The sequence below is a fragment of the Chenopodium quinoa genome, unplaced genomic scaffold (genome assembly GCF_001683475.1).
Source record: "Chenopodium quinoa cultivar QQ74 unplaced genomic scaffold, ASM168347v1, whole genome shotgun sequence".
NCBI classification, from domain to species: Eukaryota; Viridiplantae; Streptophyta; class Magnoliopsida; order Caryophyllales; family Amaranthaceae; genus Chenopodium; species Chenopodium quinoa.
Window position 1 is genome coordinate 1494573 of NW_018743919.1, and position 12773 is coordinate 1507345.

At 34.4% G+C, this 12773-nt stretch overlaps 3 protein-coding genes across 3 annotated transcripts; 1 reads left to right on the forward strand and 2 right to left on the reverse strand.

Annotated features, from left to right (window-relative positions):
• On the forward strand, positions 1–3675 carry LOC110687168 (putative receptor-like protein kinase At4g00960). Its single transcript, XM_021863781.1, has 7 exons — positions 1–957; positions 1551–1713; positions 1824–1945; positions 2425–2635; positions 2742–2979; positions 3101–3254; positions 3347–3675. Exons 1-7 carry the CDS (start codon positions 184–186, stop codon positions 3647–3649), a joined length of 1965 nt encoding a protein of 654 aa, XP_021719473.1. The 5' UTR covers positions 1–183; the 3' UTR covers positions 3650–3675.
• A 74-nt stretch (positions 3676–3749) lies between these two features.
• On the reverse strand, positions 3750–11462 carry LOC110687169 (cysteine-rich receptor-like protein kinase 10). Its single transcript, XM_021863783.1, has 14 exons — positions 11384–11462; positions 11175–11296; positions 10614–10824; positions 10283–10517; positions 10034–10184; positions 9623–9937; positions 7755–8571; positions 5910–6629; positions 5691–5813; positions 5437–5555; positions 4931–5141; positions 4585–4822; positions 4294–4444; positions 3750–4187 (listed from the first exon to the last, which is right to left on the reverse strand). The coding sequence occupies exons 2-14, from the start codon at positions 11292–11294 to the stop codon at positions 3870–3872; spliced, it is 3729 nt and encodes a 1242-aa protein (XP_021719475.1). The 5' UTR covers positions 11295–11296; positions 11384–11462; the 3' UTR covers positions 3750–3869.
• A 228-nt stretch (positions 11463–11690) lies between these two features.
• Positions 11691–12524, reverse strand: LOC110687170 (cysteine-rich receptor-like protein kinase 25). Its single transcript, XM_021863784.1, has one exon. It carries the CDS (start codon positions 12522–12524, stop codon positions 11691–11693), a length of 834 nt encoding a protein of 277 aa, XP_021719476.1.
• Positions 12525–12773: the final 249 nt, after the last annotated feature.

The window sequence follows — 12773 nt, forward strand, 5'->3', positions numbered from 1 at the left end:
TTGGAAAAGTCAACCTTGGCAACCATAATAATGCAATGGATTTTAAAATATATATATATATATACACGTAGTATTATTTTTTTTTTGTTTTCTTCCCTTACTTACATTATTTCGTATATATTTCAGAATATAGTCCAATTAATTATCATCATTTTCTCTGTCTAGCCTATTTGCGCAAAAACCATGGTCATGATAATTTCCTTTACATTGTTAGTAGCTATTCAATTTATTATCCCAAGTGCAAAAGCTTATTTTTACTACTACACAAATTGCACGGGTAGTTCAAATTACATCATAAATAGCCCTTATCAAACCAACCTCAATAATCTTTTAAACAACTTAACCTCCCAAGCAACGCAGTCCAAATCACGATTTTACTACTCGACTTTTGGCCAAGCTCCCAATCGAGTCTACGGCCTCTACCTATGTCGAGGTAACATTGATAGTCAATATTGTAGCCGATGTGTTAATGAATCACATTTGAATATCCTCAAAGAATGTCCAACCCAAAATTGGGCCATTCTATGGAGCGAAAATTGTACAATTCGTTTTTCTAACGTGTCAATCTATCAGAAACTCGATGTTACTCATAGTATTGTGGGATATAACGATGTTCCACCTATTCCTAGTAATGGAGTTCAAGCATTTTTAAATGTACGGAATAAAACCATGAATGATTTAGCACCCCTAGTCGCGAATAGCTCCATGAAATATGGTAATAAGACCGGTGATATTACAAGGTCCCTAAAATATTACGCGATGGCTCAGTGTACACCAGACTTGACTGCCGATGATTGTAACCAGTGCTTGAGTAATGGAATTAGTCAGCTCCAGACGAGGATCGGTACATGGGTGTTGCTACCTAGTTGTAATGTTCGATTTGATCTTACCATTATGAATGAAACAGCAACAATTCATGAAGGTATGATTTATGAAATACATCTTGTGTATGTACAAGTAATTTTTATTTATTGGAGAAATTATAATTTTACTTCATATTTTGTGACTAACATACAAGTTTTTTTTTTTCTTTGACATGAGAACCATGTTAATATAAATTAAGTTCTGTCAAAGCAAGAATATGTCTTTACAAACATCGTACTAATAAAAAATTTAGGTTAAACAAGTGTATCATTATTATGTAAATGTTATATGTATACTATTAGGTAGCTCCTTAAAATAAATCATTGACCTATCTCATATCATCTTACTGTAAGATGAATAATCCTATTACTAATTTACAATATTAGTCTTACTTGTCACTTAATCTCGTTTGATTCTCATACTTGCATTATTATATACTACTCTATGTATCAATTTTTTTTTTTATTTTTTTTGGGAATATATGGCATTTTTTCTTCGTAGTATAGTTTTCAAGTGCGTATTAGTAACATTCTTAATTTCTTATTGATCTGTTTCTATTATGAAATTATGGAATTATGATTTTTTCTTGTAATTTAATTAGAATATCCTAATATGGTACATTTAGTATAATTGTCTTTTCTTCCCATTCTTTCATAAGATAAGTCCCAATGAGATTATGATGTTAACAAAAGAAAAATTACAAAAATGCAGGAAAAAGAAAAAATACAGCCAAGGTGATCATTGCCATTGTGATTCCAGTGGTCGTTATATCAGCTGTAATTCTTGCCCTAGGAATATGTTATAAGATTAAGAAAGTTAAGAAGTATAACACATTGCGCGCTAGAAGTGGTAAGAAGATCACGCATTATATTATTTCATACTCCCTAAGATTAGTTCTTTAAATTAAATTGTTACATTACTCATAAATCTTATGATGTTCAATTAATGATATGATACAGCAAGTCAGGATTTTGCAATGATTGAGTCCTTGCAATATGATGTGGCTACGCTTCAATTGGCAACTAATAATTTTTCAGATGAGAATAAAGTCGGCGAAGGTGGATTTGGAGGCGTCTATAAGGTATTACAATATAATTTGAACTTAATTTTAATTGAGTAAAAGAGTCATTTTGAGGCAATGAGTGGTACTCCATCCATTCTTAGATTATTTGTTCTTTTATTTTCTATATATATCCATTTATCTTTTTATTTTGTGTAAACTCTTTACCATCTTACCCCTATTACTCCATTATAAATTTATACGGAGTAATTAGTTAGTTTACACCTTTTGCTTAAACAACTTACATATCCATTCCATCTTTTTACACCCGCTCTTACTTTATCATTTTTTTTAATATCTTACATCCTCACATTTATAAAAAATTTCAAAAAATGTTTAGCAACCAAGTAGAACATAAAATAACGGAATTAGTAAGGTTTTTTTTTTTTTTTTTTTTTTTTTTTAAATATCATGCGCGGTTACACAATTGACTTGTAAAACTGTAAAAATTGCTAGTTGGTTTTGTTTTTATTTTAATTTATTTTTAATTTTTATCTTAGGGTATAATGCCAGATGGACAAGAAATAGCAGTGAAGAGGTTGTCCCAAGGTTCTTACCAAGGTGAACAAGAGTTCAAGAATGAGGTCTTGTTAGTAGCAAAACTTCAACACAGAAACTTGGTTAGACTATTAGGGTTTTGCTTAACTGGAGAAGAGAAGCTTCTAGTGTATGAATATGTTGCCAATAAAAGCCTTGACTATTTTTTATTTGGTATGATCGATTTCTCATGACAGAATCTTTTTAAGTCTCTTTCTAAGTTATTAAAGCTATTAATGGGCTAATTAACCTTTATATTGTAACTTATTATGATCTGCAGATACGGAAAGACAAGGGTTATTAGATTGGGGAACGCGATACAATATTATAGGAGGGATTGCTCGAGGGATGCTTTATCTCCACCAAGATTCTCGGCTTAAAATAATCCACCGTGATCTCAAAGCAAGCAACATTTTGCTTGATGAAGAATTGAACCCCAAAATTTCAGACTTTGGCTTGGCAAGGATTTTCGATGTGGATCAAAGCCAAGGGAATACAAATAGGATTGTCGGAACTTAGTGAGTATAATTTCAAAATTCAAATCATTTGTGATTGAATAGAAATAGGACCAAAAGATGTACATATTCATATATTATTGATGAATATACATTTATTTATGCGTACAACATTTTCTTGCAGCGGTTACATGTCTCCAGAATATGCAATGCAAGGCCAATTCTCCGACAAATCAGATGTGTATAGCTTTGGTGTACTTGTTTTAGAAATCATAACTGGAAAAAGAAGGAATAGTTGTTTCGATGATTTGGGTGACGCTGATGACCTTATAAGCCATGTAAGTCTCCTTTTAACTTACATGTTATTCTCCATTTTCCATACCAAAAAAAATGTGGAAGGATATAAACAAGTATTAAAATACAAATGTAGGCGTGGATAAAATGGAGGGAAGGAAATCCTTTGGAATTTGTAGATCCAATAATAAGAGACTCATGCTCAAGTGACGAAGTTATGAGATGCATGCACGTTGGCTTGCTTTGCGTTCAAGAGTCGATGGATGTTAGACCTACGATGGAATTACCAGTTCTCGTGTTACATAGTAATGCATACACACTTCCAATGCCACAAGAGCCTGTTTTCGTTTTCAGGAACATAAGAGAAGTAAACATTCTAGACAGCAAGTCTAGAGGGTCTGTGAATAATGTAACTATGTCTGGGGTTGACCCAAGATGAATGCATATTGATGAGTTGTCTAAGTTATTGTATCAATGATTTGCTAGACTAAGGTTTCGAGCAAGAAGATTTCAAAAAAAAAAAAAAAAAAAGAAGAGTATTCTAGCAAGATGAGAATTTTATATAAGTTGATGTGTGTGTGATGTTTAATATCATGTAACAACCTGATTATAAATACATAATTATGATTCTAGCCTTCTTTTTGGTGGTGTACCTTGCTCTATCGAGGATAAACTTCTGTTATGTCATCAATATTTGAATGAAACTCGTTAGAAGATGATATACTCAATTTTTTATTCAACCCAAATGTAACGTTGGTTGATGGACCAATCAAGGGTGGTTCGGGTTCAGAAAGAGCCACTTTGTGGCCGTTGAGAGCTGAGACAATCGTAGCCATTGTCGGCCTCTTGTTTGCATCTTCTTGAATACAAAGCAAACCAAGGTGAATGCATCTTTTCATTTCATCCGTCGAATAGTTGGTATAAAGTCTAGGATCCACCAAGTCTAAAATTGCATTGTCCTTCCATAGATTCCAAGCCTACAACAAATCATAGATTTGGTCTAAGTTTGAATATTAAGAGGCAAAAACATGTACAAGATTAGAGATAGACTAACACTTTATTTTGTCGTGTAAAATAACTTACTCGTATTAATAGACTGTCTTCATGATAAGGAAAGACGGTTGAACTACACATGTGACCACTTACTACCTCCAAAGTAATTACTCCAAAACTATAGACATCTGACATAACTGAGAAACGCCCCGTCAAGGCATACTCCGGAGCCATATATCCACTGTAGAATAGAGAGTCACCAATAAGAAAAACTTTAGATCGAGATACTAGAGACAATTTGGTATGATTATATGTGTGACGCTTATCAAAAAGAAGCCAAATAATTGAAGGGACAAAAAAATGAATGAGTCAAGTACTTACTATGTTCCAGCAACTTTACTCGTATCAACATGCATTTGTTCCCTTCCAACAAGTCTTGCCAATCCAAAGTCTGATATCTTTGGGTTCATATATTCGTCTAAGAGAATATTGCTGGGTTTTAGATCGCGATGGATAATTTTCAACCTCGAATCTTCATGAAGGTATAAGAGTCCCCGAGCAGTCCCAAGTAAGATCTTGAAGCGGATTTCCCAATCTAGTGATGGATGCTCATTTTGGCCTGCAAATTTTTCAAGGGGGCATTGATGATAATTCTATGTTTCTTTTACTTGCTTAGAAAATTAGAAGTAATAAAAAAGGGATGATGAATATTCATGAGAGTATATACCGAATAGTACTTTGTCAATACTTGCATTAGGCAATAATTCATATACTAGCAACTTTTCTTCTCCATGTATACAAAACCCTAAGAGTTTAACTAAATTATTGTGTTGTAGTTTTGCGGCTAAAAGAATCTCTGTTTTGAACTCTGTACTGCCTTGCCCTGAGCATGTTGACAGCCTTTTCACTGCGATTTCTTGTCCATCTTGAAGCTTTCCCTATCAAAGTGGATACATAAATATAAACAAAAATTTATCACTTCAATCAAAAAATTTATGAGCAAATCGGTGAGATACTCCATCCATTTAATTTTTTGAGTCGGGGCAGGACAGAAATATTAAGGAGGCTAACAAATTAGAAATCGATAAAGTCAATTTATTACCAACTAGAGAGATATCATAAGAGAAAAAGTATATATATGAGAATAGAATGATTATTTTCATTTTTGACAATTATTTTTGATCGAAGGGACTAGTTGTATATACTAATCGTGTTATGGTTGAAGAAGTGTACCTTGTAAACTCTACCAAATCCACCTTGGCCAAGTTTATTATGCTCGGAAAAGTTATCAGTTGCATCTCTTATTGTCTTGAAGTTAAATTGCAATGACTCTACACCAACAATCTCTTCATCTGTAATAATTGGCAAAAAATAAACACATACTTTATATAAAATTAATTTAATTCTTATTGGATGTGCTTGTCGACAAATGATAAATGATGATTATAGAAGATTGCTTGTCGACAAAAATTTGCAAGTAAAATTACCTGGAGAAGGAGTTTTGCGTTTGTGACAGTATACACAAAAACCGGCACTTGAGAGAAGCAAGACTGCTAGAATTAATGGAACACTAATTGCTACAACAATATGTGACGATTTTTTCTTCCTTCCTATAAAATAAATACAAAAATATTGCATCATAAGAAAATTTTCCTCAAATTAATTTAAGCAAAATCTACTTATAATATTTTCGTTATAGGTCTAACCTCGATTTTGGGCATGAGCTTGAGCAGGAGCTGGAGCTAGTACGAGTGGTACATGTTTCAATTGATCGAGTTTCGTATCATAACCCAATTGGCAGCTTGGATAGAAGACTGTCACCCCCTTACTTCTGTTATAATATCCAGATATTTCTGTTATACCAGTACTCAAGCAATTCTTACAATCAAACTCATCTATATCGCGAGTGCACATAGCAAAGCAGTACATCCTATCGATCGATGTCCAATCGACATATGTGTTAGCAAAATGTCCACGAGAAGTGACACTAGCAGCTTGAGTTACCATGTTATTCATTGTTTTTTCCACTAATGGACCAAACTTGTCATAGTTCGAGACAACACCATCATACCATGCCGACCTTGATGGATATGTCTCGCTCAAGGAGAATATGGAACGGTTTGCATACCTTAGCATACATTCGTCGTACCATACAATACCTTCACTATAAAATGGACATACTTGCGTAATTGTTTTTGTTGCATCTTTGATACACTCACTACAAATATCTAAGCCTAGATCCTCTCGACATTGATAGATTGCATAAACTTTGCTTGGAAAATCGCCGATAGTGGTGTTGTAAAACCTCCGAGTAGATGTCTTGGTGGATAGACTCGAAAAAAGGCGATTGAGATTAAGTTGGTAGGCACTTCCGTTGGTGTAATTACCATATTTTGAAGAACACTCGTACACTTCAAAGGTAACCGCTGCATTGACACCAAAATGTTGCAAAAGAGAAGTGTAAACAAACAAGATATTTGGCTAATTGTACTATTACTTAAGGCATGGCATGTCCTAAATTGGGGGTATTCTAAGGCGGCAACCATGACATCATTCCTTGACAGGCTCTATTTATTTCAGCCTTGGTGACATATTAGTATACTATTAGTAGACTTGTGCATTTTATCGTATGTGAAATATTATATCCTTTCCTTTTTTCAGTTGTATTATATTGACTTTTGACACATTATGTACGTACTTCATATTGAAAATCATTAGTTAGGTATTTACGGAAAAAATAAATATATGTAGTTGTGTTAGATTTTGTTAAATTTGTTAAGTCATATATTTTCAAAACACAAATTTTTATATGTAGCTGGCCACACCGTATGGCTGGGGTTATTCGAGTTATTCGGTCAAGGGTTCCTTGAGGGGTTATTCGATCAGGGTCAGGGGTTCCTTGAGGGGTATTTAATAAGGGGTCACAGGTTACTTGAGGGGTTTGATCAGGGATTACTTGAGCGATTACTCAGTCAGGAATAACTCGAGTAATCCCTAACCGAGTATCTCGAGTAACCCCGGCCACATGATGTAACCAGCCACACAGAAAAATCTCCCTTTTCAAAATATTAACATTCAATATTCCGGAGTAATACTTATGTGTAAACAATATTTCTGTCCTAAAATTCCCTACCTACCCCATTACTCCTTGCTTTGGAGTATTTAAAAGATAAGATATCCGGGTCAATAACAACTAGTTGGACTCGTTCAAACATTTTTTTAGAGAGGGACCATTAACGCCTCTTAAATACTTTCTATTTACAACTATATATGTCGCCCCACAGTCATAAATCCCCCGTTTCCTTATCAATTATCGTTGATATTCCCTTCTTGTCTACAAGATTACCTTACTAATTTGTTTTCTCCAATGGGTTCGTAAAAAGTTGCATTATTTCATTTTCATTAAAAATGACCCCAACACTACCTCTCTACTTTAGTTTCCTACCCCACATGATTGCAAATACACTAAAAAAAAATATTTACCTACTCATTCAATACAATTCTTAAAAAACTCGGGAAAAAAAACATAGAGCAATCTTTTAGAGCCTTACTTGGAGCCGGATTTGGAGGTTGACCGGGAGCTTGAGCTTGATCTGGAGTCAGTGGTACATGCGTCATCTGATTAATCGCGGTATCATAACCTAATTGGCAGCTCGGAAAGAAGCTCGTCACCCCCTTACTTTCGTTATAATATGTAGATAACTTTTTCGAAGCAATCGATAAGCAATTCTTACAGTCGAGCTCATTTATATCGGGGGTGCACATAGCGAAGTTGTACACTCTATGGATCGATGTATAATTGGCATACATGCTAGCAAAATGTCCCCGAGCACTAGTACGAGCAGCTTGACTAATAATGGTCTTCGTCGTCTTCTCTATCACTGGGACAAATTCCTCGTAGTTTGAGACAGTATCCGTATACCACGCGTCATCAGATGGAGATGTCTCGCTCAAAGAGAATATGGAACGGTTTGCATACCGTAACATACATTCATCGTACCACACGATACTTTCGACATATAAAGGGCACACTTCTGTAATTTTTTGCGTTGCATCATCGATACATTGGTTGCATACCTCTAGGGTAAAATCTTCTCGACATTGATAAATTCCATACACTTTGTTAGGAAACTCACCACTAGTGGTGTTATAAAATCGACGAGATAGAGTTTGAGAGGAGAGGTTCGAAAAAAGATGATTAAGGTTTTGATGGTATACACTTCCTTGGGTGTAATTACCATAACTGGAAGAACACCAATTATACTCAAAGACAACCACCGCATAAACACTATAAAGTTGGGAAAGAACACCCAAGATTAAGGTCGAAAGAAAAAGTTGCCTCTTCATATACATATTAGAATGAATAAGCTATTGGTAGGGAAGTAAATGAACAAAATTGTGTATTCGAATAAATATATTGAGTACATTTGAAAGTTGTAATGATACAATAACTCATATAAAGTTAGGTTAGGTGTTAAACGTCATTGCCTTAAAGTTGATAGTGACAATGAGTGTATATTATATGGTCCTCTTGGGATTAAAATCTTCCTTCAGTGTGACCATTAATTTGAAAATCTCCGAAGTAATAGAATATAATAATATACACGGAGTAAATAAAGTTTGTGCGGGAAAATAATATGTACTCCCTCCATTTCTAAATAAAACATTATTTTAGGTGGGATTCATCAATTATTATTATAAAATTTTAAAGCATCATAACCTTTAATTTCCTTTTCCCACAGATTTGCTCATTAAGTGTTTCCATATAAGCAAATGAGTAGAAAATATAAATACATAGATTTAATTATAAGGTATAACGGATTGTACATCCAAAACTGTTTTTGCTAGCAAGTCAAGTGTTGAAAAGTCTATGCTAATGTATGGTATATATAGGAAAAATAGGGAAAATATTGTGTGAACTGATGAATTTATATTAGGGGAAATATATGGACTATCATAGTTCGATTATATTGTTATAATGTCTATATCAGTATTCACCAAAATAAATTATCTACAAAAAAATTTAATTTATAAGAAAAAAAAAAAAAAAGTAATGTCTATCAGTCCACTAACTACACCACATGAATTTGACTTTTTTGTTCTCCCGTTCAGATTAGCATATGACAGAATTGTGGAATGTGATGTAAATATGACGATAACAAACTGAAGTAAAAGGCTAAACATGATTCAATTGGATCATGAAATTATAATGTCTTCTTAATATTAATACTCGTAGTTTTCTCATTAGTTTTTCTTAAACTTGTGTAGCGTAGACTTGGCAGTTCCAAGGTAAAGTCACATAATAATCCCTTTTTTTTTCCACATTGAGACTTAAAAAGTTTATCATTGTGATTTAAGTGAAACATTTTTCATAGAGGGAAAAATATACAGTATTCTACAAAATATATCCCTTACTCTACCGAGGATAAACTTCTGTTATGTTATCACTATTTGAAAGAAATTCACCAGAAGATGATACACCCAAATGCTGGTGTGAGCCAAATGTAATGTTGGTTGATGGACCAATCAAAGGTGGTTCCGGTTCTGAGAGAGCTACTTGGTGGCCATTGAGTGCCGACACAATCGTAGCCATTGTTGGCCTCTTGTTTGAATCTTCTTGTATACAAAGCAAGCTAATATGGATGCATCGTTCCATTTTGTGGCCCGGAAATTTTCCGTAAAGTCTAGGATCTACCAAGTCCAATGTTGAGTTGCTCTTCCATAAACTCCATGCCTAAATTAAACATTATAATTTTGAAGTTTAGATGGAATTTATGAGGCGAAAATAAATATAAGGCAAAATAGGAAGTTGAGTATGTAGTGAACTTACTCGTAGAGGTAGACTTTCATCATGATAGGGAAAGGCAATTGAGCTACACATATGACCACTTATTATCTCCAGTGCTATTATTCCGAAGCTATAGACGTCTGACATGACCGAGAAACGCCCCGTTAATGCATACTCAGGAGCCATATATCCACTGTCATTAGTGTCATACAAGAATGTTAAAAATTATAATGATCGATTTAAGATAAAACTTGTACATATATTAAGGAATCTATTATGTAATGTACTTACTATGTTCCAGCGATTTTACTCGTGTCAGCGTGAATTTGATCCCTTCCAACAAGTCTTGCTAATCCAAAATCTGCAATCTTTGGGTTCATGGTTTCATCTAAAAGAATATTGCTAGATTTTAGATCTCGATGAATAATCTTCAGCCTTGAATCTTCATGGAGGTATAATAGTCCCCTGGCCGTTCCAAGTAAGATCTTGTACCGGGTTTCCCAATCTAGTGACACTTTATTTTGGCCTACAATAGATATAGAACATGTTATACAATAGAAGATTTTAATTTACAAATTAGCTAGCTAGGATGAAGTTGATAGTTTAGTTCATGAGATTATACCGAATAAGACTTTGTCGAGACTTGCATTAGGCAGTAATTCATAGATAAGTAACTTCTCTTCTCCATGTAAGCTAAATCCTAAGAGTTTAGCCAGATTATTATGTTGGAGCTTTGCTGCTAGAAGAATCTCTGTCTTGAACTCTGATATGCCTTGTCCGGAATATATTGACAACCTTTTCACTGCTATTTCTTGCTCATCTTGAAGTTTTCCCTACCAAGGCGGCGATATGAAACAAACATCATATATTCGTGAATTTGATTGAAACACGTATCAAAGAATGATATACTCCCTCAAGCAAAGTTCAACTTAGCATTGAGTTCGAGCATAAAGATTAATAATAAGGTAACAAAACTGTCAAGTGTGATTAAAAAAAAATATGGTTCCTAATGAATTTTTTTTAAAACATAGATGATTTGAAACAAAAATAAAGAATTGCTTACGAATAATCAAATACGAAATATGTTGATGGTTAAAGACTTAAAGTTATACGTTAGCAAACATATCCAAATTAACGGATAAGGCATTGTGGGAAGGAAGGAGTTATGGCGGTAGAATTTTACCTTATAAACCACACCAAATCCACCTTGTCCAAGTTTATTACTTGGAGAAAAGTTATCTGTTGCGGCTTTAATCGCCTTGAACTCAAATTGTAATGACTCTAGTCCAGCAATATCTTCCATATCTGTAATAATAAGTAGAAAGACATGGAATAATCTGCAAGTTAAATTACCTGAAGATGTTTCAAAAAAAAAAAAAAAATGAAAATTACCTGAAGATGGTTTTGAGTGCTTACGACGATAGATACAAAACCAAGCACTGGAGAAAAGCAAGATTGCTACAACTATTGGTACACAAACTGCTACGACAATATGTGAAGATCTTTTCTTCCTTCCTGTATAGTAAAATAATATGAAATTTTTAATTTGGTGAAGCAAAATCTGATAAACAAATGAAAATTTTCATATATGATAAACAAAACATCAAACGTATTAGAGCAAGTATACTAGGAGTATACTCGTTATCATACTATTGTACATGTTATCGCTATAATAGGTCGTACTCGTACGTAAATTTAATCAACTTTTACCGGCTGGAGTCTTTATCTTTGTGTGTGGTGGGTGTGTCGCCGAGGATGAGTTGAAAAACGGGTAGGTTATTGCTGAAGAGTTATAAAAAGGAGCAGTGTGATACCAAACAATACAACTAGGCAACAAGACGCGAGCACTGGCGCTAATATTTGCAAGCCTCCCTATAGCAATCGTTAAGCAGAGATGGCAATCCTTGGTGGTAATTTCAGGCACACACTGTGTCATCTCATATAAGCTCCCAAATCCCGTTATATTAATCACTCTCATTTTAAACCTCGCCTTTGGAGACGAGTTATCAGCTGTCGATATAGCCAAATCATACATGCTCTTCCGCATATATTTCTCGAAATGGACCACTTGATCTCTAGTACTATTTTGCGGCATTGATATTGCTATCCAGGGAGATACATCCATTCTGCCAAAAAACGAGTACTTGGAATAACGGATCATACAATTTTCGTACCAAATAATAGCCTCAGTTTGGTAGGGGCACGCTTTGAGTATTTGATCTTTGGCTTCATTTATACAAGCATTACAACTTCGAGCAGTTTGGTCAAACCGACAAATGTATATAGCATACACACGATTGGGGGTTTGACCAAGGGAAGAGTTATAATAAGCCGCGCTTGAGGCATGGGAAGTAAAAGTTCCTAGCAAATTATATAGGTTGTATAGGTACGAAGGTGAGGCTCTATTACTGTCAAGTGTCGACGAAGCTGCACTGCCTGTGCAATTGTAGCCAATATAGAGCGCGTTGTGTGTTGTAGCAATAGCAATTGGAAAAGGTAGGATTGTAAGCAATAATATATATACTCTAGCCATTTTATATGTGTACTAAAAAATGGGTCTACGAATAATTGAAATTGCAAGTGTTAGAAGATGAAGGCGACACCAAATCTTATATTGTTGTCATCTTCATTATTCTTTTTAGTCTCGTTGTCAATTCAATAGAAACCAAGTAATTAATATACGTGACGCGTCGCTCGCTAACCTCCTAGTTGTTGTCATCGATCGATCAACTTGGCCGCCTTCGAGATGGACAATCTCTAGAACGTGCGTAGATACTTTCTT

What these genes read in the sequence shown, in the direction of transcription:
- LOC110687170 (XM_021863784.1), bottom strand. Translation starts at nt 12,524, where the DNA reads ATGGCTAGAGTATATATATTATTGCTTACAATCCTACCTTTTCCAATT.
- LOC110687169 (XM_021863783.1), bottom strand. Translation starts at nt 11,294, where the DNA reads ATGGAAGATATTGCTGGACTAGAGTCATTACAATTTGAGTTCAAGGCG. An exon ending in ATGAAAGTCTACCTCTACGA is followed by an intron (nt 9,938 to 10,033) that starts GTAAGTTCACTA and finishes TGTTTAATTTAG; the next exon opens with GCATGGAGTTTATGGAAGAG. An exon ending in ACCTCCAAATCCGGCTCCAA is followed by an intron (nt 6,630 to 7,754) that starts GTAAGGCTCTAA and finishes GTGTCAATGCAG; the next exon opens with CGGTTACCTTTGAAGTGTAC.
- LOC110687168 (XM_021863781.1), top strand. Translation starts at nt 184, where the DNA reads ATGGTCATGATAATTTCCTTTACATTGTTAGTAGCTATTCAATTTATT. An exon ending in CACATTGCGCGCTAGAAGTG is followed by an intron (nt 1,714 to 1,823) that starts GTAAGAAGATCA and finishes GATATGATACAG; the next exon opens with CAAGTCAGGATTTTGCAATG. An exon ending in GATTTGGAGGCGTCTATAAG is followed by an intron (nt 1,946 to 2,424) that starts GTATTACAATAT and finishes TTTTTATCTTAG; the next exon opens with GGTATAATGCCAGATGGACA.